At 44.6% G+C, this 25,887-nt stretch overlaps 2 protein-coding genes across 3 annotated transcripts in view; one reads left to right on the top strand and one right to left on the bottom strand.

Moving 5' to 3' along the window:
- LOC135975263 (uncharacterized) overlaps window positions 1–25,887 on the top strand; it is a 443,768-nt gene that overhangs the window by 105,120 nt on the left and 312,761 nt on the right. The gene's annotated exons all lie outside the window — the stretch shown is intronic.
- Window positions 23,236–24,174, bottom strand: LOC101935972 (olfactory receptor 13A1-like). The gene has a single exon (XM_005284260.2). It carries the CDS (start codon window positions 24,172–24,174, stop codon window positions 23,236–23,238), a length of 939 nt encoding a protein of 312 aa, XP_005284317.2.

Here is a 25,887-nt window from a genome sequence, read left to right as displayed (position 1 = left end):
CAGCTGGCTACATTCATTACATTCATAAATCGTACTCATTATATAAGCTAACTTGTTTACAGACAAAAACATGCTGAACTATACTAAACTACATTTTGGTGGGATCTGCCGAACAAAGTTCATTGCACGGCCTTCAACTGCTTCTGCTCACATTCAGTCACATACTCGGTCCGCCACTTAGCTCCTCGCCAAGCTTCTGCAACCTGTCCCCTACACTAGCAAATGGCCAGATAGTGGTCATAGGCCCTGGCAGATAAGAGGAATTGTTCTGTGCAGCCCAGGGAGAACATGAAGTACATCTGCAGGATGCAGCTAGTGAAAGAGATGGTTCTGCTTTTCGCAAGATCTCCCAGAAGGAGGTTGCAGAGGAAAGAGTATTTGGGGGTGCAGAGATTATGGTGGTCCCTCACTAGCAACATTAAGGAAATATATCATGGAAAACACCACAAAGAGAGAAATTTGCAAATATTGACTGCCAGGGAGTTCCAAGAGGATAAATTCTTGTGTGCTGGACTGGTTTTCCTTCTATATTCCAGTCACAGGCTCCATCTGTCACGATACAAGAGATCATAATTCAGGGGCAGTTTTGTTGCATGGATTGTTAGACATCAGAGGTAAAAATTTTAAAGATACCTAGCTGATTTAGAAGCCTAAGTCCTATTAAAAAAGCATGTAAGTCATTTAGGAGGCTAGAGACCAGATTTTCAAAAGTATTGAGGTGCCTAAAGTTGCAGATTTACAAAAGTGCCTAAGTAGATTAGATGCCATAGCAGTTAGGCACTAAATCTGCTTAGTTGCTTTTGAAAATCCCATTAAGTATCTATCTGAAGCTTTAGGTACCAAAATACTTTTGAAAATCTGTCTCCAATTAAATGATTAAAGTGCTTTTGAAAATTGGATTTAGGCTCTAAAAGACACCAAAGTCTATATTTTGAAGATATTTAAGCACGGAGAATATATTATTGCCCTTATATAAATTGATGGTATGCCCACATCTTGAATACTGCGTACAGATGAAGTCTCCTCATCTCAAAAAAGATATACTGGCACTAGAAAAGGTTCAGAGAAGGGCAACTAAAATTATTAGGGGGTTGGAACAGGTCCCATATGAGGAGAGATTAAAGAGGCTAGGGCTTTTCAGCTTGGAAAAGAGGAGACTAAGGGGGGGATATAATAGAGGTATATAAAATCATGAGTGATGTGGAGAAAGTAGATAAGGAAACATTATTTACTTATTCCTATAATACAAGAACTAGGGGCCACCAAATGAAATTAATGGGCAGCAGGTTTAAAACAAATACAAGGAAGTTCTTCTTCACACAGCACACAGTCAATCTGTGGAACTCCTTGCCTGAGGAGGTTGTGAAGGCTATGACTATCACAGGGTTTAAAAGAGAACTAGATAAATTCATGGAGGTTAAATCTATTAATGGCTATTAGCCAGGATGGATAAGGAATGGTGTCCCAGGCCTCTGTCTGTCAGAGGGTGGAGATGGATGGCAGGAGAGAGATCACTAGATCATTACTGTTAGGTTCACTCCCTCTGGGGCACCTGGCATTGGGCACTGTCGGTAGACAGGATACTGGGCTAGATGGACCTTTGGTCTGACCCAGTACGGCCGTTCTTATGTTATGTTCACTAGTAGGATTTACAAAAGCACCTCAGCACCTTAACTCATTGATTTCATAGATTTATAGATTCCAAAGCCAAAAGGGACGATTGTGATCATCTAGTGGTGACCTCCTATATCACACAAGACATAGAATTTTAATTATTTTACTTTTATTTCTTTTTTAATTGAGTTACTTTTCAGCCACTCCATAATCTTTCCTGGGACATATGTCAGGCTGATAGGCCTATAAATACCCAGGTCATCCCATTTACCCTTTCTAAATTTTGGCACAAAACTTTTGCTTTCTTCCAGTCTTCTAAACTTCCCCAGTGCTCCCAGTCTTATTGCAAATCAACAGTAAAGGTCCAGTGAGCTCCTCAGCCAGATATTTTAAAGCTCTTGAATACAAGTTATGCAGACCTACTGATTTTAAAATGTTTCACTTTAGTATCGTCTGTTTAACATCCTCCTGAGATGGAAATAAGATTCAAGGATAAATGATTGGTTGTCACTGTACAATGAGCTTTTCAAATGAATTTAAAGCAATTAAACATCCATATTTAATTGAGATTCAGTGGAATGGAAGTGCTGGATTCCCAAATATTCCTCTGAAAATCCCACCTGCAATTCTTATGCACACTATTCTAATATAAGACTAGTCTGGAAATATAATAATACCTTCTACTTATGTATCTCTTTACATCTTCAAATCACTGTCCAGTCATGAGCTATTTAATTCTACCATGGGTCAGAAAGAACTCCCTTCAATGCTCTTTGCAATGGGCCCAATGCCCCTCTGTAGTAAGTAATTAACCATTAGCAATCCTTTGCTATAGGAGGATAAACTAGGGTAGAGGGGTAAGATTCTTGCCCAGGGATGCACTGGGAGTCAGGGAAAAGCCAGGAATAGAGTCCAGGAGCTCCTTCCTTCTAATGCCCTAAGCTCCATGGTTATAGAGTGCCTGATGATGATAGTTAAAGCCATTCACTCTAGTAGGCTTTGGAAGAAGCTTGTGGTGGTTTTTTCACCTGTAGATCTCAGAGCACTTCACTAAGGTGGGTGAGTAGTATTACCTCATTTATTTACTGAGGCACAGAGCATTTATGTGAATTTCACACAGTAAATCAGTGACAGAGCTGGGCTAAACTCCAACTCCTTATCACCCAGCTACTAGACCACACTGCAGCTGAGATTTCCAAAGCTTCCTGAGGGTTATGGGGCAGAATCATAACGGTTTTTAGGTGCCTAGTGGGATTTTTCAAAGAAACTAGGTGTCTAACAGCCATTGAAACCAATGACTTTTCAGTGCCTAGATGCTATTAAAAATCTCATTAGGTGCCTAAATAGCTTTAAAAATCTGTCCCAAAAAAACACCTATTAAAATAAATGAGTATTGGGCATCCATGTGGCCTTTTAACTACCTCCCAGAGAAATATCCAATCAATTTTTATACTCTTATGTATGTGCCTCCATAAATGACAGCAGCGGTGAATTTCACAGATCTATCATATAGTTATATTATCTTATGCAGTCTACAGTTAATAATAATGGAGCGGATGATATGGGACTCTATTAATAAAAAAAAATAACGGAGGGTAATATAATTAATACCACTCAACATCAGCTTATGGAATATCAACAATCTCAAACTAACTTGATTTTTTAAAAATAAGATTAAAAGTTTTGTTGAGCAAAGTGATAGTTTTGATGTAAAATATCTAGATTTCTCTAAAGTATTTGACATTTTGATTAAAATAAACTAGAAAGATATAACATTAATATGGCCCATATTAAATGGATTAAAAGCTGGCTAGCTATAAGTCACAAAATGTAATTGTAAACGGGAATCATCATTGAATATGAATGTTTCTAGTGGGGTTCAACATAAATTGGCTCTTGTCCCTACGCCATTTAACATTTTTATTTATGACAGGGAAGAAAACAAGTCATCACTGATAAAGTTTCCAGTTGACACAAAAATTGGGGGAGTGGTAAATAATGAAGAGGCCAGATTACTGATTCAGACTAGTCTGGATTACTTGGAAAAATGGGCACAAGGAAACAATATGTGTCTTAATATAGTTAAACGTAAATGTGCACATCTAGGAAAAAAGAATGTAGGCCATACTTACAGGATGAGGGAGTCTATGCTGGGAAGCAGTGACTCGGAAAAGGTTTCGGGGGTTGTGGTGGATAATCAGTTGAAAATGAATACCCAGTGTGATGTTGTGAGCTAACACAATCCTTGGATGCATAAACAGGGGAATCTCGAGTAAAAGTAGAGACATTATTTTACCTCTACATTTGGCACTGGTGCGACCGTTGCTTTGGAATACTGTGTCCAGTTCTGTTATGCACAATTTGAGGGTGCTGAAAAGTAGAAGAGGGTTCTGAGAAGAGCCACAGGAATTATTAAAGGATAAGGAAACATGCCTTAGCGTGATAGACTCAAGGAACTCAACTTATTTAACTTAATAAAGAGACAGTTAAGGGATGTCTTGATACAGTCTAAGTACCTACCTGGGGGATAAATATTTAATAATGGGCTCTTCATTCTAGCAGAGAAAGATATAAGTTTTTGCTCCCAATAAAATTATGAGAATTTTAGATCTCAGGCACTGTCCCAAATACTTTTATAAAGTTTAGTGCCAGAAGGAAACATTAGATCATTTAGTGCAGTGGTTCTCAACCAGGCGTCCGCGGCACCCTGGGGGACCTTGAGCCAGTTTCAGGGGTTCCACGGGGCTAAAACTGGGAGACCCGGCATCCCACGAGGCAGAAGCCCCCCCCGTCTCCATGGCTGAAGCCCTGAGCCCCCCACCCCCACTCCCAGTGGTCCCTGGTGTTTTTATAGCATGTTGGGCGGGGTGGGGGAGGCTCAGAAAGAAAAAGTTTGAGAACTCCTGATCTAGTGTGAACCCTTGTGTATCGCAGGCCAAAAAAATGCATCCAGTTTCCCCTGTAGTGAATCCAATATCTTGTGTTTGACTAAAGCATATCTTCCCGAAAGGCAGCCAGTCTTGATTTAAAGACATCAAGAGATGAAGAATCCATCGTTTCCCTTTGTGGTTTGTTCAAATGGTTAATCATTCTCATGGTTAAAACTGTGTGCCTTACTTCTAATTGGAATTTGTTTGGATCTTGCTATGCCATTCTCCACTAGTTTAAAGAGCTCTGAGTAACCTATATTTAATTCCTGTGAAGGTACGTAGATACGCAAACCAAGTTACTTTTTTATCATCTTCTTTTTGATAAGCTAAACAGATTGAATTCTTTAAGTCTACCAGCGTAAGGCATTTTCTCCATCCTACCAATCATTTTTTGTGGCTTTTCTCTGTGCCTCCTCCAAATTTTAGCCTCTGTTACCCTGGATTTGAGGTGTGTGTGTATCCTCGAATGTGATCAAGTTAATTGCAATCATATTATGTGTATTCAGCCACTCTGAAATTAGAAGTTTATTGAAATTTAGGAAAAGTGATGATCCAGTAGGGATTATTATGACCTATGTGTTTTGTAGATGTTAGTTATAAAAAGTCTAGATAATAGACTTTGTAGCAGTCCTCTGAAGCCATCTTGAGAGACATTTTTCCTGACACCTTTTCTCCCTGGCGGGTGAGCAACTGGCCACTGTGTACCTGCTGTTAATTACTCAATACCTTTCCAGATTTTAGGTAAATATCTGGGATGTTCTAAACCAGGGATCAGCAACCTTTGGCACACGGCCCATCAGGGAAATCCACTGGTGTGTCAGGATGGTTTGTTTACCTGCAGCATCCACAGATTTGGCCACCACAGCAGCCACTGGCTGCAGTTCGCCGTTCCAGGCCAATGGGCGCTGCAGGAAGTGGTGGCCAGCACATCCCTTGGCCCGCGCCACTTCCCGCAGCCCCCATTGGACTGGAACGGTGAACCGTGGCCAGTGGGCGCTGCGATCGGCCGAACCTGTGGACGCTGCAGGTAAACAAACTATCCTGGCCCGCCAGCAGATTTCCCTGACAGGCTGTGTGCCAAAGGTTGCTGATCCCTGTTCAAAACCTATTGCTTATGTCTGTGTGTGCTTAAATCTAATAAACTGCAGTTGTAGATAGAGCACACTTACTTGCATTAATCTTTGATCAGTCGGAATTGCATTGATTTATTCCTGACACCGCCTGGAGTGAAACAGTTAACTTACCATTGCTGTGGGTTCTGAAAACCCTGGGTAACACCTCCACAAGACTTAAGTGCATGATTCATTAGTTTTGACTCAGGCTCAGCTCTTGTTGTGCCTGATCCCAATCACCATACTTCCACTGATGATTTAGCACACTGACTTCAGTGGAATAAGGCCAATTTTCATCAACTGAGGATCTGGCCCATGGAGTTCAGTTGATTTATATCCATTGACTCCAATGGAGCTACACTGATTTGCAGCAGCTGGGGAGCTGGCCAATTGACTCCAGTGGAGCTACCACAATTTACGCCAGTCTCATATCTGGCCCCAATGAATTTAGGCCAATTTACACCAGCTGGGGATCTGACCCTTTGACTTCAACAGAGCTACATATATTTACACCAGTTGAGGATGTGCCCCCCATTAACTACAGCGTGATGCACGTACACACCAACTGGTTCATTACATTAATATAGGAAGTAAGAATGGGGTATTCAAAATCAATGGGAATGGACATCTGAATATTCTAGGGGCTTGGAAAATCTCCATATGTATAAATTAGATTAGACAAACACAGACCTGCATGAAGAGCTCTTTGTAGTAAGAAAGTTTGTCATTTTCAGCAACAGAAGCTGGTCCAATAAAAGTTATTAACTCACCCACCTTGTCTCTCAATTATAAACGCTGGCAGGGACTTGACTGGGAGTTTGACAGAACAGGAACTGAGTAAGAATATCAGGATTTATTCCACTGACCTCAGCATGAATATTTCCCAAGTAACAATAAACACTAAGGCCGGGGCTTTCAAAGGAGGCTAAGGGAGTTAGGCACTCTGCTCCTAATTACCAATTGGTTTTAAGCACCTAATTCCCTTAGGGTCATTTGAAAATCCTAACCTAAGTAAGCACTCCATAAATAATAAATAATAAAAGTAAATGTTGAGTAAGAACTGAGTAAACACCCAATAAGAATTGAACAAACAGTAAGAATATGGAGTAGATGAGTAAACATGGAGTTAGAGCTGAATAAAAACAGAGCAAGGTGAATAAACAGAGTAAACACCAAATGACCACTGAGGAAGGACAGAGTAGCCACTGAATAAGGTCCACTGGATATAGATGAATAAGTAGCATGCTTCCCAGGCAACTGGAAATAAGGAATAATAAGAAATAGAGTTTTGCGTGTCTATGTTTTTCTGGTTTTTAATTATTTTTTCCACACACTCCCATGTCCCTGCTTAAGTTCTGCTAAGCTGTTTTTCTCAATTATTGTTTTGGCAGTGAAGAGATGAGAAAGAAAAACCACACCTCCCACACTGAATTCATCTTCTTGTATAACCAACACACCTCCTGGGTGTGGTGCTTTGTCCACTCTAGTGGCACTGAGCCACTTAAAGATTAATGAGTCTGTTACAGTGTTAGCTAAGTGCTATGTGGCTTTTAGGTCATGCAGTAGAGCTCATGCATTTAGCTCCAGAGGTCCCGGAAGAGCCCCCACTTGTAAAGCCCACAGAACCTAGTTGTTGGTGGGCAGGATCGAATCTGGGACCTCTGGAGCTAAATGCATGAGCCTATACTGCTAAAAGCCACATGGTGCTTAGCTAAATCAGTAGCAAATTCATTAATCTCTAAGTGCCATTAACGGGGACAAAACACCACACCCAGGAGGTGTGTGGGTTACACTTGGGCTTCCTAGAGCTCCTGGATCACCGCAATGGCCTACGACCACTATTTAGCCATCTGCCGCCCACTGGGTTACCCAGCTCTCAAAAATCACAGAGCTCTCAATATGCTACGCCTGGGCTCCTGGGTCATTGGCTTCCTGGCTTCATTCCAGTCCATCGCCAAGATCTCCAGGTTGCAGTTCTGTAGTGCTAACACCATCCAGCACTTCTTCTGTGACCTCTTGTCCCTCCTGAAGCTGTTGTGCATGGATAACCTCTGCAATCACAATGCTGGACTTCATGGCAGCACTGCCCATTCTCGTGATATCCCTGCTGTTGAGCGGAACCTCAGTTTTCTGCATCTTCTTTTGGTGACCAATATCCCATCTGCAGCTGGAAAGCATAAATCTTTTTCCACCTTCCCCTCCCACCTGGTGGTGGTTCCCATCTCTTATGACGCTTCCATCTGCATTTTCCCCTGCCTTAGGGCCATTGGCACCTTCCTCCTCCACAAGCTAGTGTCCGTTCTGTACATGGCCCCATTCCTGAACCCCATCATCTATAGCCTGAGGAACAAGGAAGAGAGGGAGATCCTGGGCAAAGGCAGCTCCTGGGTTTTGAGGGTCAGAGCCAAGTGGGGATAAAGTCATAGTGTTTAAAGCCACAAGGGCCACAAGATTTTGTCTGACCTCCGGTAGATTACAGGCCACCAACACCACCCAGCACCCACACACTAAACCCCACTACCAAATTTAGACCAAAGTATCACCCATGGGAAATAGAACAAACTTGGGTGTAATCAATATAAATGAGACTTAGTGTAGAGGCTGACAGATGTCTTTGAAGCCTCTGGTGCTTGCTGATGCTGGAGACAGCAAAGCTTGACAATCCCAGTGCTTGGAGCTCCTGCAAAGCTGTTCAGGGCATGCGGGAAACCCACGGTCCTACAAACAGGTTGGGAACTGGTATAGCACAGCATTGTAGCAAGAGTGTAAGCCTCTTAAGGCAGAGACCATCTTTTTGTACAGTGCCTGGGATCCTGGTCTATGGCTGGGTGCTCCGGGGATACAAATAAATGCACAGTAATACAGCTCCCCACAGTGGAGTCAGTACAGGTCCTACTGACTGCACTACCAGATCTGCCACCCCACTGCTCTACTGCAGACCAGAATTGGAATCCTGCATCAGTCTCGCAGGCTTTTAATTGCTCAGATAAAATGGACCCTGGATCCAAGAATTCCCTGGGATGGTGCTTTCCTTTAGCCAAACTCTAATCTGCTGGATGGGGTTTGTTGAATAGTAAAATTAAAATATGTCCTCTTAGGAGTAACCCTGAATGCTCCATCACTAACACCAGTTTAACATACTTGTAAACTCAATTGAGGCAATGTTGCCTAGTGGAGAGCGCTGTGGAAGGGGACTAAAGAGACCTGGGCTCTGTTCCTGCTGGGTGGCCCTGAGCAAGTCACTTCCCTGTTACGTGCCTCAGTTTCCCCATGGATACAAGAGGGATCATGATAAAGCACTTTGAGATCTATTGGAGAAAATGCTAACTAAGAGCGAGAGGTTTTTATTTATTACCTTTGATTTACAATTTTGTAAGTATGAAGAGATTCAGTTCTACTGACCAGAGTAGAGTTAATCCTGATTTACACCTAGAAATGAGAGAAGAATCAGACTCATATTTTTACTTTCCAAAGTTTAGCATCCATCTACTTAAATGTGTTCACTAAGAAATAACGCACATGTAAAACAGTAATTGAATTTATTTTTAAATAATAGATTAATTCTTTTTATAAAAAATCTCTCTTTGGCTGGGATTTGCAAAAGTGCATAAAAGAGTTAGGCACCCAAATTCTATTGACTACCAGTGGGATTTGGGAACCAAACACCTTCAATTATTTTGAAAATCTGACCTGGGCATCAAATAGCTCTGTGAAGGGGGCAAATATTGTTTTCCTCATCTGAAAAATGTGACTACTGAGACCTAAGCTGGTTCAACGCCAGAGCTGAGAATAAATCCCACTTTGACTTATCACCAGACATTCACCCTATCTATGGTTGGAATAGGCACTTTCAAATGTAGATGACAATCATCTCTAATGACTAAAAGGTGTGTCAATTGTTTGACTACACTTGGGGTTCAGTATTTAAAGGAGCAAGAGACCAAATAATCAAACCTAGCCAAATGCATTGTCTAAAGACAAAGCAATACAATACAAAAAGGAGACATACTACCCTTCTGGGAAGCAAATTCTCGCAGAGTGTTCATGTTACTCAAAAGGTGTGCTTTAAAAATATGCATTTCAGCTAGCAGTATTTATAGTATGATTTTATAACTTACAAAGTCCTTTACTTGTCACTAGAAATCCAACTGTGTAACAGTTCCTAAACTTGCGGTTTTGCTCTGTACTTTGCTTATCTCTGCTTTTGGGTACTACATGCCAAACCAACTGGGCATAGAGGTTCATCCCACTCTGTGCTAAGACACACCATTCATGCATCATGTCTTCGACAGGCATCCTATTTCCTAATGCCAAAGCTGGCTTCAGCTTTGCAAAGTGTTGTGGGATCCTCCACAGGAGTGAACTGAATTGTGAGGGACCATAATCTATTCAGTTAACATAACTTCCCAATACAGACATCAGTCAAAGTTCCCCTGAGCCAATGGTTCATAGATATAATATATATTATAGCAACATCATCTGCATAATACTCATTGATGTGATGAATTATTCACCCAACATGTATGTATTGGTTAACACTTCTGATGGGACCTACTCCCACTGAAGTCATTGGAAAGACATCCGTCCAGTGACCATTGGATGAAGCCCATGGCCTGAGATTTTCAAAGAAATCTAAGGCAGTTAGGGCCAGATTTGCAAAGGTATTCAGGTACCTAAAAAATGTAGATAGATGACTATTGGATTTACATAAGCACATAAGAAGGTTAGGTGTCTATCTTCCATTGCAGGTCAATAGTTGGGGGGCTATATTTTTAAAGTTATTCTTGCACTTAGCTTCCATTAAATACCTTTACAAATCTGGTGCTAGGAGCCTAACCTATTTAAGCAATTTTTTTAAAGTCCACTAGGAGCCTTAAGGGGCATAAATACCTTTGGAAATGTTAGCTCCCTGATGCCCACTGACTTTCAATGGGAGTTGGGTACCTAAATCCATTAGGCCCCTTTGAAAATCTTAAGCTGGATGTCTTCTCCTTTCTCTCATCTTCATTATAAATGCTAGCTGCATAGTGTACACAGAAAATACAGAGACTCCAATACCACTAGTTTGGGCCTAGTCCAAGAGATAAACCTACAGGTATCTGACCCCAGACCCAGAGCCGGCTTTAGCAAGTGCGGGGCCCGATTCGTGGGGCTTGTACTCACCGGGCGGCACTTCGGATTGCCGCTCTCTGGCTGGGGTAGCGGGGCCCCGGGACTTGCTGCTCTCCAGCCGGTGCTCTGACCAGGAGAGCGACGCCGCGAGGCTTGCCGTGCTCCGGCCGGGGTTGCAGGGCGTGCCGCACTCTGGCTGGGCGTGGGACCCTCTTAGGTGCGGGGCCCGATTCAGGGGAATTGGGGGAATCGGCCTAAAGCTGGCCCTGCCCAGACCATTGTGTTATCACGCTATTAGATGTTCCAGGAGATGCAGCAGGTTCTGGAAGCCACAGCATTGGTTTTTTTAATAAACTAGTTGATATTGCATAGAATAGAACCCACCCAAAAGCTTTGCCCAGGAAATGACAGCACACTCTGCAGTATGGGAGGAATGCAAGTGGCCCTGATTTTACCAAGACAATGTATAATGAATAGTCTTCCTGGCCCTGAACACTCTGACAGCTATGTCTGTGTCACCAGTGATCCTTGTACCATGGGTGCTGCTGTTCTGTAAAGGGACATGCTCAAGCATTATGAAGAGGGAGAGTGTGGTCCAGTGCAGAGGGCCTAGGGCTGCCGGTGAGGTAACCTGGGTTTTTATTCCCATGTTGAACTGTTGTGTGACAGTAGGAAAGTCTGTTGATCTTGTCCACCTAAATACACCCTTCAGGACAACTTGTGGCACCTTAGAGACTAACAAATTTATTAGAGCATAAGCTTTCGTGGACTACAGCCCACTTCTTCGGATGCATATAGAATGGAACATATATTGAGGAGATATATATACACACATACAGAGAGCATAAACAGGTGGGAGTTGTCTTACCAACTCTGAGAGGCCAATTAATTAAGAGAAAAAAAACTTTTGAAGTGATAATCAAGATAGCCCAGTACAGACAGTTTGATAAGAAGTGTGAGCATACTTACAAGGGGAGATAGAATCAATGTTTGTAATGGCTCAGCCATTCCCAGTCCTTATTCAAACCGGAGTTGATTGTGTCTAGTCTGCATATCAATTCTAGCTCAGCAGTCTCTCGTTGGAGTCTGTTTTTGAAGTTTTTCAGTTGTAATATAGCCACCCGCAGGTCTGTCACTGAATGACCAGACAGGTTAAAGTGTTCTCCCACTGGTTTTTGAGTATTTTGATTCCTGATGTCAGATTTGTGTCCATTAATTCAGGACAAGTGTTCCTGCCCTGCACACTGCAGCCCCTAGGTGGTGCTGTTGCAATCTTGATAATAAACCCACCAAGACAAATGGAGGTTTTACAGCCTGTCGGGTCTTGTGTCCGGTGGGCTCCCCTTCACTGCGTGTACATATTGTGCCTGGCAACTTTTTCATGCTACTGCACAATAAATCTGGGGATCAAAGCTGGAGCGACTTGCAGAAAACCACATTGCTGCAAGGAAGGAATGATAATTACAGCCATTGACTCACCACCATTCCTTAATTCCAGGTGTCCACTGAGTTCAGGAGAGCCACACAGATCTATGGCTTGCCGGGCCATGCCCTCACTGGAACTAAACTAACAGAGCTCCATTTGCTTGTGCATATTTAAATGTCATGGAGTTAGCTAGCGCGCTGGCCCAGATCATCTGCTGGAGGTAATGGTTTGATTAATAAGGCCTAAATCAGGAGCAATTTCATTGATATGACTACCACTTTGGTGCTGCACATTAATTTGAATGGAGAATGAAATAATAAGGATAGATATATGAATGAATCTGACTGTATGGTTGGGAAAATGACAGACTGCACATGTTGGAGTGAAAGGATGGGTAGCATAAGGTGTACATACCTTGAAGTGATGGATTTATTTAGTTTATGTGTTACAGTAGTTTTGTATGTGTGCATATGTGCGCTTATGCCTTAATATGGATGTGTATTCATGTCTGAGTTTGTGTGTGAGTGCATCTCTGTGTGTGGATCTAGATGTGTGTCCCTCCATATGTGTGTTTGTAGTGCGTGATTTTTCCCCTGTACCACTGATGTCCAGGCAGAATTGTGCTCCCCAGTGCAGTCGCTGCAGCTGGCTGATGCTAAATGTACCACTGCCTGATAGATCAGTGGGAGCATATGCATCACTGGCACCAACTGGATATTGTGTCTCATCTTACAGCTCTGTCCTGGCTTCTCTTGGTGCCACCAAGCTATTTCTTAGCAGCAATGGGCCTGAAATGAGCTGCCTAGACTGAAACAGGAACCTCAGATCTGAACACCCCCAATTATCTTTGTGAGACTCAGGATCCAGATGTGAATTTCACAGGCCGGGGCAGTCATTAGTTATAAGTGGATCTGTAGCCATACGAAAATCACAGCACTGGGTAGGATGCCAATTGGCCTCTTTACTGGCAGGCTTGGAAGACAGGTAAAGGGAAGACAGTCACAGTGTAGGTACCAACTTCTGAGTTCTGACCTAGAGAAATCACCTCCTTCGGTCAGGTTTGAAGCATATTGTCCGACTGAACAGTGGTGTGTGTGTGTGTGTGGGTGTGTGGGTGTGCGTGCGTGCGTGCGCTAACTTGTATTCCCACTGCTCTATCTAATCATCTATCTAATTATCCATCCCCTAATGGTCCATCTGGCCATTATCTAATTGGCCATCTGTATAACCATCTGTCCATTCACCTAATTGTCTACCCTGCCCTCTATCTGCGCATCGAGATGTCTGTCCATTTTCTTCCTTTCATCCATCTCATTGATCCAGCCATCTGTATTTCCAATTGCCCATCTACACTTCTGTCAATCTGCCATGTCATCTGTTCATCTGTCTAATCAGTTTCTGTCCACCTGCCTAATGTTGTTTACATTCGCCTACCCCTCCCTCCCTCCCACCCATCTATCTATCTATCTATCTATTGCTAAGTGGCCCATCCCTGTGGAAAGTGGACTTCAGTGGGCAGGGGCTGCTGAGTGGGTGTATTTCACAGTCATGGGCACTAAAATCTATTTAAAAATACATCATGATTTTTAGTAATTAAAGGATATTCCTTCTGACTCTGAGTGCAACTAATTTCACAGGCAAAGCAGGTGGGAATTGGAGCTGACAAGAGGCTTGCTGTAACACTCTGATAAGGGCAGCAGTGGCAAAGGGATAAACAAGAGCTATCGGTCTCTGGTGGCTGATCAGAGAAGAGGCAATGAACAGTTTGTCCATAGTATGTAAAGTGCTTGACCTTAAGGATGCTGCTGTTTCTATAGGTCTGATCACAGATTTGCTGTGACAAATCCCCAGTGTGAAGGAACCCAGATCAATTTCATTTGAAACATGTTCATTTCATTGACTCTTGCCTAAGATAAAAATAATAATCAGTTAAAACACCCTGCTTCATTGTGTGCTCATTAAAATCATGCCCGCTAGCAACACAGCTACTAAAATGAAAACTCTTCAATTAGTCATGCAGCATCTGTGGTTCTATAGGGATTTATAGGAGGACACACAGGTTGTTATAATTTCACATGTCTTAATCAGCACTCTGAGGAATGTTAAACCCAGCTGATACCTGGACACTGCCTGGAAATTTAACAAACCTCTCAAGGAATTAAGAGCCAGCGGCAGAAACAAAGTTACTTCTCGTTTTAATGAGTCCCGTCGAGGGCCATTAGAATGAAAACATTGTCGGGAAATGCAGGTCGCGGCAGCAGTCCCATCGGGGCTGATTAGCAAGGAAAGTCTGAGGCATTGATTAATGTTAGACAAAGGAAGGGGAGGGTTTGTTCCTATGTCAAGTAGCCCCCGATGCGTAAAGTGAAAGGGGTCAAGCCAGTTATGCCAGTTCCTGTGAAAGGTGATCCCTTCATTCATACATTCCACCAGAGTCCCATCTAGTGAGGGGATGTATAGGGATGTGTGGATTGCAAGGAAACTGACGTAAACAAACCGGAGATTCCCACTGGGTTAGCAGAGGCAGCAGGGCCCAGGTGCAGTGAGTGAAAGGCAATTCCAGGATTCTAGGCCTCAGTGACAGATCAGCCAACATACCTGGATTGTGACAGGCTTTGCTGTCCTGCCCACGACCCCCAGTTCTGCCAGTGTCCTCAAAGTCTTATCCATAGACCCCTACCCACAATGCTGCTCCATCTCTGGGTTCACACCCAGTCACAGACACATAGGTCTGGTGCTCTTGACAGTTTTGTCAACCCCACTGTCTCATAAATCAAGAGAAAAACTTAAAAATCAAGAGATTTGGTATATAAATCAAGAGTTGCTATTTTTTCAAACATAGACCAATATAGATATAGTGACGGCTTATAAACCTCATTAGAAGCCTGTTTAATTTTTGACAGGTCAGAGCGCTTTACAAAAACTCTATTGCTGCATCTGAAAACACTTTGTAGCAGACTTTTAAAAACTCCCTGTTAGCACCATGTTGCTGTGCAGTTCAGTTTAAGGTGACAGTGACAGATTCTCAATTAACAATGATGCTACATTCTAATTAGTCAGAGCCCAAGCACTGGAGGTCACTGTACACCTTAACTAAAGGTGATATAGTGATATCTTGTGCAAGCAAACCTTGGTTACCTGAAGGTGGGGAGAAGGGGGGGAGGGAAGGGGTTAGGCCTGAGGTGTGTGTGGGGGCAAACCCAGTCTGGGGTGGGGGGGGGTGAGGTAAGGCCCCTGAGTGTGTAGGGGGGGGGTAGTCCTGGCCCTGGAGGGAAGGGGGAGGGGGAAAGGCCCTGGTTTGTGGGTGTAGGGGGCAGACCAGGCCTTGGGGTGTGGGGGTTAGGCCCCGCAGAGGGGGGTGAAGGGGACAGGCCTGTGGTGTGTGGGGGGCGAGTGCAGGCCAAGGGTGGGGGGTGGTCGGAAGCAGGCCTGGCCCATGGAGAAAGCTAGGGGACACAGCCTGGTTGACTAGGCCCAGTGGGGCCTCTTGGCCAGCAGGGAGCAGTGTTGGTGGCGGGGCCCGGAGTCTCCTCCCTGGGCCAGGCTGGGGGAGGCGATGCGGACCCACTCAGAGCAAGCCAAAAGGCACTGTTCACCAAGCTGCTGGACTGATTCTGGGCACTGTACTGGAGGGAGGAGATGGAGCTCTCCCCCAGTTGGGCTGCTGTATACAGGCAAAATGAGAAACTTCATGCAAATCACACCAGCAGGAAAAAAATCCTGAGATTGGAGAGTTCTATCATCAGAACCTGAGTGAGACTTAATTTGACTTAGCAGTCATGTCTATCAACAGTAAATTCATGAGAAATGGCATGTCTGTCTTGAACGGCTCTGTAACAGTTTGTAGGAGGATTCCTTCAGTGTGCCAGCCCCCGGAGGTCATGCTCTCACTAGGGTAAGCCACTTGGCTTCACCGTCCCCTGGGACCGAACCTCGGTGCCTTCAGCACCCCTGCGTCACACCGTGAGCTCCCTGCAGCGTGTCCACATGAGTTGGACACCTAAGGGAGACTTGCACATCCAAAGGGAGCCATGAACCCCCACCTTCCTAAATCTGCAGTGACTCTCAGCCAGCCATTTAAAATGTCTGGAACATAGCATAGAAAGTCCTTAGTTAATATGAAGTACAGAAAGATGCAGCATAGTCCATCTGGGTCAGCCCCAGAGCCCAAACCCCTCTGACCCTCCTTTAGTCTTAGTCCAGAAGCATCTCCCTGCCTCCATCAGCCCACAGTTAACAACACCTCCTGCCCCCCGGCTCCTCCTCAGTCTTCTGTTCTCCACTGATTACACCTGGCTGGCCTCCTAAGGAGGGTGGGACATCTATGTCACTTGTTGATAGGTGCCAAATGTTCAGGCAATTGGAGTGGCCATTGTCTTCTCCATGGGCATAGGGGCCGAGGCCACACACCTGTGTCTCTGCAAAGAGTAAACAACCCTTTCCCACCACCTAGTTAACTATGCACCACATATGGGAAACTGAGGCACACACACTATTAATCCAAAATATGAAAAATTCCTGCTCCATCACACATACATGTGCACACACATGCACGCACACACACATAGAGCTCTGCCGGTGCCCCTCAATCCTGAGTTGCAGTCCCTTTCTATCCCAGTCCTGGGCTCCCCCCCCCGCACAGCTCTGCCAATGTTCCCTAGTCCTGACCTGCAGCCCCCTGCTGTTCCATGCCTAGACTTGATCACTCTTTCATACACACAGTTCTGCTGATGACCTCAATGCCAAAACACAGACCCCCTGTTACCCCAGCCCTGGACTCCCCCCAACCCTCACCTCTGCCAATGCCTGTTAATCCTAACCTACAGCCACCTGTTATTTCATCTCTGGGCTCTCACATACACAGCTCTGCAGATGCACAGCAATCCAGATCCATGGCCTCTGGTGTCCCAGCCCCGTTCCCCTCACATAGGGTTACCATCCGTCCGTATTTCCCCGGACATGTCCGGCTTTTGCGTCTCTAAATAGCCGTCCGGGAGGAATTGGTAACAAGGTTAAAATGTCCGGGGTTTTTTTCTCCCTCGCCTCCCTCCCTCCCTTCCATGCAGAGTGTGGCTGCTGATTGGGCGGCTAGGCCGATTGACCCACTCCTATTGGCCTCCAGCAGCCAGAGCCCTCCCCTGCTCCCCCCCCCTCTCTCTGTAGTCCTGTGTAACACACAAACCGACCCACGTGGAGCCAGAATGGTAAGAGGAGTGGGGGGGGCAGTCAGGGAGCGGGGGAGTGTTGGATGGGTCCCCAGCCTCCACCTGCCACCCCCCCTCCGTGCATCCCCCCCTCGGTGGGTCCCCCATTCCTGTCTGCCTCTCCCTTGTCTGCGTGTGCTGGCTCTGGCAGTACATGCAGACAACTGCTGTCTGCTGCCCCCGGGTCCTAGTGCCCCCATCCACTAATGGGAAGACAGGCTGCCCTTACCCTGCCCTTCCACCCTAGCCCTGAGCCTCTCCAACACCCCAAACCCCCCAGCCCCAGCCCTCATCCCCACACACCCTAATCCTCTGCTCCATCCCTGAGCCCCCTCCTGCATCATGAACCCCTCATCCCCAGGACCTGCACCCCAGACCTCCTCCCCCCACCCAACCCCCCTCCCAGAGCCTTAGGCAGGTGGGGTGGGGGGTTCTGGGCACCACCAAAATTTCTACAACCCTGCCACCCATGCGAGTGGATAAGGGTCAGGGCAGTCAGGGGACAGGTAGGGTCCTGGGGGGGGGCAGTTAGGGTAGGGGGTTCTCAGCAGGGGACAGTCAGGGGACAAGAAGCAGGGGGGGTTGGGGTTCTGAGGGGAGCAGTCAGGGGGTGGGAAGTGGGAGGGAGTGGATGGGGCGGGGCTAGGGCGGGGCTTCCCCCCCCCCCCAGGGTCCTCTTTTTTGTTTGTGGAAATATGGTAACCCTACCCTCACAGCTATGCCAATGACCCTCAATCCCGACCTGCAGCCCCCTACTATTCCAGCCCTGGCTCCCTTCACAGCTCTGCTGATGTACCTCAGTCCTGACCCACAATACCCTACTATTCCTGACCCCAAATACTTCCCCGCTCTGCCAGTGCATGACAATAATGAGTTACAACCTGCTCTGTCCTGGGTGTCTGGCCTCAAACACGCAACACTGACAATTTCCCTGGATCCAGACCCTCTGCTTGTCAAGTTTAGCCCTGCCCCCTCCCCACACTGAGCTCTCTCAATGCCCCACCGCTGTGACCTGCAACTCCGCCCGCCCCAGTGTTCCAGTCCTGGGTGCGCATGCACACAGTCCTAACAGCGAACCACTCTGCAGCACGGGCCGAGAAGGGTACATCACGTTGTGTTTAAACACCCGCGGCAGCCAGTCTCCAAGCCTGGTTTGGACTCAGGCTCATGGGGCTTGCGCTACATATCGTTGCCAGTTTTGGTTGGACATATTCCTGGAAGTTTCATCCCATGACACAACCTTTAATTAAAGATTAATCTATAATTCCTCGAGACTCCAGGACAATCCAGGAGTGTTGGCAACCCTAGTGCTATGGCACTAAAAACAGCTCGGCAGACGTTGCGTCTCAGGCTGGAGATCGGGTTCTGAAGCCTGGGGAGGGGGTGGGCTTCAGATCCTGAGTTCGAATGTCTGCATGGCTGTTTTCAGCTCCATAGCACGAGCCCAAGTCTGTATATCTGGGCTCTGAAACTAGATGCTGAGGGTTTCAGCCAGGGACAACAGCGAAACATGTAGTACACACACACACACACACACACACACACACACACACACACACACACACTGCTTTGAGATCTGTGGAAGTGCCACAGAAGAGCTAAATCTGGCATTTTGAAAGGAGATTATAGAAGTTAGAGGCCCAAACGCTTTTGACATTCAATAGGATTCAAGTGTCTAATTCCCTTTGGCTACATTGAAAATCCCAGCCTCATTATTATTTTAGCTTTAGTCACCCAAGTTTGGAAATGTTGGCCATGAATCCCAACTGAATTAGCATGTATAAAAAACCTTCCTAAATCTGGTTGTTTAGGGGAAAGGAGGGTTCCAATTTTCATTTACACGCAGGGTGCTTAATGATAAAGAATGTTTTGAACATCTATTTATCACAATTTCTCTAAGGCCTGGTCTTCAGCGAACACACCCCTAACCAACATAGCTACGCTGACAAAACCCTCAGTCTGGGACATCTGTTCGCATAGGCTCTGTGGTGTAGACCTAGGGCCAGATTTGTAAAGGTGTTTAGGAACCTAGTGGGATTTTCAAAAGTACCTAGGCCCAGGTGCTTTTGAAATTCCCTCTAGGCCCCTAAATACCTTTGAAATCTGGCACTATATGTACAGAGTGCATAGTACAGGCTAGAGACCCTCACCCAGCAGTTCCAGCATGGAGATGAAGCCGATCTCATGTTTCAGGCACTGGGCTGGCACTCTGAAATCTCAGCTCAGTGCCTGGCTTTGCCTCAGACTCCCTGCATGACAATGAGCAGACCACATAGGCTAATGATTTCAAACAAAAATTAATGGGCATAGTGTGTCCAAATCCCCTAGGCAGGGTTGGAAAATCTCAACCACCTTCATTCCTGTGGGCCATATCCCCAGCTGGTGTAAATCAGCCTTTGTTCCACTGGAGTCAGCAATGTCAGATCCCCAGCTGGTGTAAATTGGGGCTTGCTACATTGGAATGAATGGGCCAGGTGCCAGCTGGTATAAATCAGCCATAGCATCACTGGAGCCAACGGGCCAGATCCTCAGCTGGTATAAATTAGCCATAGCTCCATTGGAGTCAATGGGCCAGAAGCTCAGATAGTGTAAATAGGCCACAGCTTCACTGAAGTCCATGGGTCAGGTACTCAGCTGGTGTCAATTGGCCATAGCTCCATTGGAATCAATGGGCCAGATCCCCACGGGCTGTCTGTGTGACTACACAAGTCACTTAAACTGCCCTTTACCTCAGTTTCCCCATGTGTAAAATAGGCGTAATGGCACTTCCCTTCATCCCAGAGGTGCTGTGACAGTAAATTGTTAATATTAATGACTGCAAGGCACTGAGATAGCCCGTGCAGAGGCCTGCCTAAATGCCTAGGAAGGTAGATTTGCAGCATCTGAGGATACAGCCATCTGTGCCTAATTCCCTTCCATTTGGAATTAGGATAAAGCTCCTTCCCTACCTCATGTGAATGATAGGAGGTGACATTTTTCATTGGTGGTGGAATGTTCAGACACTGCAGTGCTCGGAAGCACAGACATTGTAATCCCAAACAATGGGCCCCAAACCTGGCCCCACGACGATCAAAGCCAATCTCCCATTGGTCTCAGGGTTACCAGGATTGGGGCCCACAAGCCATACTTGCTGATGGATTAACAATAAAAAGGCCAATCTCTGTGGGGGCCTGTGACACCACTATCCAGTCCAAATTCAGAGTGCCCCAAGGATATTTGGAATTTTGATTGACCAATGCAGTATCATAATATAACGGTAAAGAGAAAAGATATGCAGTATCATAATATAACGGTAAAGAGAAAAGATGAAGCATGCAGGTGATAGCAAAGAAATTCGGTTTGCATTATGTGATCATTAGATAGCAGCAGAGGAGAAGGAATGAGACAGAAGAGGAACTGGATAGAAGGAGATAATCATTCATAGATGTGTGGATTTTTAAGCCCAGAAATGACCACAGTGATCACTATCACACAGTCCTGATTTAATTTGTGCTTTAAGTCCAATAGCTGTGTCAAACTCACGCAGATCAGTTAGAGAAACAAATTCAGACAGGGGCAGCTACTCTGTGAAATAAGAATGATTAATATGAATAAAATATGTTGACATTATTAATTATTATTATTAATGCTAATAATACTACCACTAATGATATAGAACCTAAAGGCCCTACCCAAGATCAGGTTTCTTTTGTACACAGTACAGAAACAGAATAAGAGATAGCCTCTGCAGCAAAGACCTTACAATCAAAATAGAGAAGACAGTCAAAGGGTGGGAGGGGAAACTGAGGCACCAAGAAGGAAAATGACTAGCTCAAGTTCACACAGTAGGTCAATGGCAGAGCCAGGAACAGGGCTCCCTGTTTACAGTTTAGGAGAAAGGAAAAGTGTAGAGCTTGATGGTACCCTGGAATGAAAGTTAACCAGCATGTTTACATCATCCATCATCGTTATCATGTATTACTATAGGAACTACACGTCCCAATCAAGATCAAGGCTCCAATGTGCTCTGCACTGTAGGAACACTCAGTGAGAAACAGTCCATGCCCCATAGAGTAGGAAGACAACACAGACAAAGCATGGGAGGCATAGAAAAGTTAACAATGCTCCTCTGAGTATGATGGAATCATTTAAACACAGGAGGAGTGATGGCAAAATTCCTAGATTCCTAGATTCGTGGGCCAGAAGGGACCATTACATCATCCAGTCTGAGCTCCTGTATATCGCAGGCCATTAAACTTCACCCAGATGACCCTCTACTAAGATGTTAGTTACACTAATACATAACAGTCCTTAGGAGACTGTGATGCTTCCCAGGGGTACCAAGGAATGTGAAGCACCTCGCTACCACCTGTCCTGAGCATGAGGAAGACTGGCTGTGCCATGGGTCAACTCCCTGACTGCACTCACTGTGGGCATCACAAGCGCTGCCCGATCAGCCTACACAGGCTCTGCTGTCCCTTTACCAGTTAGCAATAGACAAACTCCAGCCCTAACGCCCTCCAAGCATCCCCCCGGAGTGTGCAGCTCCTGGTGCACTGGGCACTTGTAGTATTCACAGGGTCGCTGCTCCCAAATGAACAATACACTAAAGCTTCCTAGTTACATTCCTAATTATATTGACCAGCAGTGTCCCAGTATAGATCTTTGGAAGACCCTGCTATTCACCTGTCTCCATTCTGAAAACTGATAATTTATTCCTACCTTTTGTTTCCTATCTTTTAAGCAGTTACTGATCCATGAGAGGACCTTCCCTCCTTATCCCATGACTGCTTACTTGGTTTAAGAGCCTTTGGTGAGGGACCTTGTCAAAGGCTTTCTGAAAGTCCAAGTTCACTATATCTACTGGATCCCCCTCGTCACCATGTTTGTTGACCCTCTCAAAGATCTCTAATAGATTGGGGAGCCAGGATTTCCCTTTACAAAAACCATGTTGTCTCTTCCCCAACAAATTGTGTTAGTCTCTGTGTCTGATAATTCTGTTCTTTACTACAGTTTCCACCAATTAGTCTGGTGCTGAAGTTAGGCTTACAGACCTGTAATTGCTGTGATTGCCTCTGGAGCCCATTTTAAAAATTGGTGTCACATTAGCTATCCTCCAGTCATCTGGTACAGAAGTTGATTTAAATGATAGGTCACAAATCACATGTAGTAGTTCTGTAATTTCACATTTGAGTTCCTTCAGAACTCTTGTGTGAATACCATCTGGTCCTAGTGACTTATTATTGTTTAAAGTATAAATTTGTTCCAATACCTCCTCTATTGACACCTCAATCTGGGACAATTCCTCAGATTTGTCACCAAAAAAGAATGGCTTAGGTGTGGGAATCTCCCACACATCCTCTGCAGTGAAGACCGATCCAAAGAATTCATTTAGTTTCTGTAACAGCCTCATCTTCCCAAAATGGACACAGTATTCCAATAGTGGTCTCAAACATGCTATGTATAGAGTCAAGTTTACTTTCCTACATGATATTCCATTTTGTATACATCCAAGGATAATGTTAGCCCTTTTTGCCAAAGCATCAAACCTCATGTTGAGGCAATTGCATGTGCTAATCCCTAAATTTTTCTCTGAGTCACTCCTTTTAAAGAAAGCATCTCCCAACCTGCATTCTCTGTTCCCAGATATATTACAGGGATATCCAACTAATTATCAACAGTGACAAACATGTTTTATTCTATCTGAAAAGTAAGTACAATTGCAAGAACTTTCAAGAACAAATCTTTTTCAGTGCATAAATATTATACTGATAAGTACAATAGATAGATAGATAGATAGATAGATAGATAGATAGATAGATAGATAGATAGATAGATAGATAGATAGATAGATAATGTTATTGTCTTTGATATAGCCGAAGTCTTCTCATCAGTTTCCTGAGGGCTTCTTTGACCTCTTTGTTTCTCAGAGAGTATATGATCGGGTTGAGTGCTGGAGTTATAACTGAATATAGGACAGTGATCACTTTGTCTCTGTCTGGAGAGTAGGCTGAAGAGGGGTGTATGTAAGTGTAAATGGCTGTGGAGTAGTATAAGATGACGACTATGAGGTGGGAAGAGCATGTGGAGAAGGCTTTCTTCTTGCCTTCTGTGGAGCGAATCTTCAAGATAGTTCTCAGAATGAAGTAATAGGACGTTAAAGTTACCACACAGCTCCCCATCCCAAAGACCGTGTCAGCCAGAAAAGTCAGGGTTTCATTGAGGCTGATGTCTGAGCAGGAGAGTTTTAGCACTGGTGGCAATTCACAAAAGAAATGATTGATGATGTTTGAGTCGCAGAAAGAAAGCTGGAGCACAAATCCAGTGTTGACTGCAGAATTGATCACCCCTGCTATCCATATGCCAGCGATTAACCCAACACAAACCTCCTTCCTCATGATGATGGTGTAATGCAAAGGGTGGCAGACAGCAGCATAACGGTCAAAAGCCATGGCAGCAAGGACCAGTGCTTCACTTCCCAGAGTCCAAGTGAAGAGGTAGATCTGTGTAATGCAACCTAAGAACGCAATGGTCTTCTTGTGCTCCAGAAGGTTGTGTAGCATTTTGGGAATGGACACTGAGATGGATAAAAGGTTTATCAAGGACAAGTTGATAAGCAAGAAATACATGGGGGTGTGGAGGCTGGTGCTGGTAGTAATAGTGAGGACTATGAGAAGGTTTCCAGTGAGGGCTGCCATGTAGATGGAGGTGAATAACACAAAGAGGAACATCTGGTATTCAGGGAGGCTGGACAGACCCACCAAGATGAACTCTGTGACAGAGGATTGGTTCTTCATTTCTGAATCTCCACTACTCCTCACCTGTTGACATAAATCAGCTCACTGGACCAGAATTCAGCTGATGTAAATTAGTGTCATTCTAAAGAAGACCAGAAGCCAAAGGAAAGAGATTGATTTACACCAGCTGTGGATCTGGTCCATGGACTCCAATGAAGCTATGTCAGGCTGGGTCTACACTACCCGCCTGAATCGGCGGGTAGAAATCGACCTCTCGGGGATCGATTTATACGCGACAATCGATCCCCGAATCGACGCTCTTACTCCACCAGCGGAGGTGGGAGTAAGCGCCGTCGACGGGAAGCCGCAGAGGTCGATTTTGCCGCCGTCCCTACAGCGGGGTAAGTCGGCTGCGATCCGTCGAATTCAGCTACGCTATTTGCGTAGCTGAATTTGCGTATCTTAAATCGACCCCCCCCCGTGTAGTGTAGATGTAGCCTTAGTTTATGCCAGCAGGGTTCTGACTAATTGATTTCAATACCATACACCAATTCATAACAGCTGGACAGCTGGCCCATTGACTTTGAAGGACCTAGTATAAATCTTCCAGTGAAATTAATGTGAAATTAGCCTAGGGGAGATAAGAATGAGGCACATTACACCACGCATTTTAAAAGTATCCACATCATAATGAAGGGACTAGAGCGAGTTTCAAGTAGCACTTTGTGGAACAGAGGCCAGAAGAAAACAGTGAGATCACTTAGTCCAATCTCTTGTGTAACACAGGCCACAGAACTCCCCCAAAATAATTCATAGAGCAAAACTTTTAGGGGGAAAAAAAACTTGATTTAAAATTTGCCAGTTATGGAGAATCCACTCCAATCCTTGGCAAATTGTCCCTGTGGTTATTACCCTCATTGCTAAAAAAATTACTCCTTTTTTCCCTTTTAAAACTAGTGATCTCCATCCACTTCAGTGTGGAGTAATTCATCATTTACACCAGTGCGAGTTTGAAGAAAAGCAGACTCCATGTCATTGCAAATGACGAACAGCAATATTTCGTCTAGATAGGTCAATTATTAGAGCTAGAGTTACAAGCTAGGACTTTTGAGGGAGTCTAAGCAGTTAGGCAGCAACCCCCTTTGACAGGAAATCCCAGTCTATACAAATTGACTCCACATGTTAGCAGAGTCTTTCTACTCCTCTGATCTATCTATCTATCTATTCATTTTTTAAAAAGAAATCTGAATAAATAGCATGATTTAGTCTATATATTTAAAGTTGAGTTAATAATTTAAAAAAATACTTTACAAATAATTAGGTCCCACATTATCTAAATAACATGTCCAGACATGCAAAAGCAAACCAGTATAGGTAATTATAAAGTCTTTCGATATAACAGCAACCTAGATATTACATGATAGCCATGCAGAGATAGATAGATAGATAGATAGATAGATAGATAGATAGATAGATAGATAGATAGATAGATAGATAGAAAGAAAAAGTTCAAATTCTCCTGTAATTAGAAGAAATAAACAAAGAAAGAATGAAAGAACAAAAGAAAGAAACCTCTATTCCAATTCATGTATAGCTGTCCCTTGAATTAGATAATTCAGTCTCCTTAGCTCTACTAGTTTCTCAAGCAGTTTGAAATCATCACAGCTGGGAAGAGCATTCTTGTTCTTCTATTAGGCTGATGGCTGGAAATCAATATTTGTTTTTACTGATGTCACAGCCTTTTCATAGATTCAAAGATTCCAAGGCCAGAGG

The sequence above is a fragment of the Chrysemys picta genome, chromosome 13, assembly GCF_011386835.1.
Source record: "Chrysemys picta bellii isolate R12L10 chromosome 13, ASM1138683v2, whole genome shotgun sequence".
Taxonomy (NCBI): Eukaryota; Metazoa; Chordata; order Testudines; family Emydidae; genus Chrysemys; species Chrysemys picta.
This window is presented reverse-complemented; position numbering and strand designations above follow the sequence as displayed.

What these genes read in the sequence shown, in the direction of transcription:
- LOC101935972 (XM_005284260.2), bottom strand. Translation starts at nt 24,174, where the DNA reads ATGAAGAACCAATCCTCTGTCACAGAGTTCATCTTGGTGGGTCTGTCC.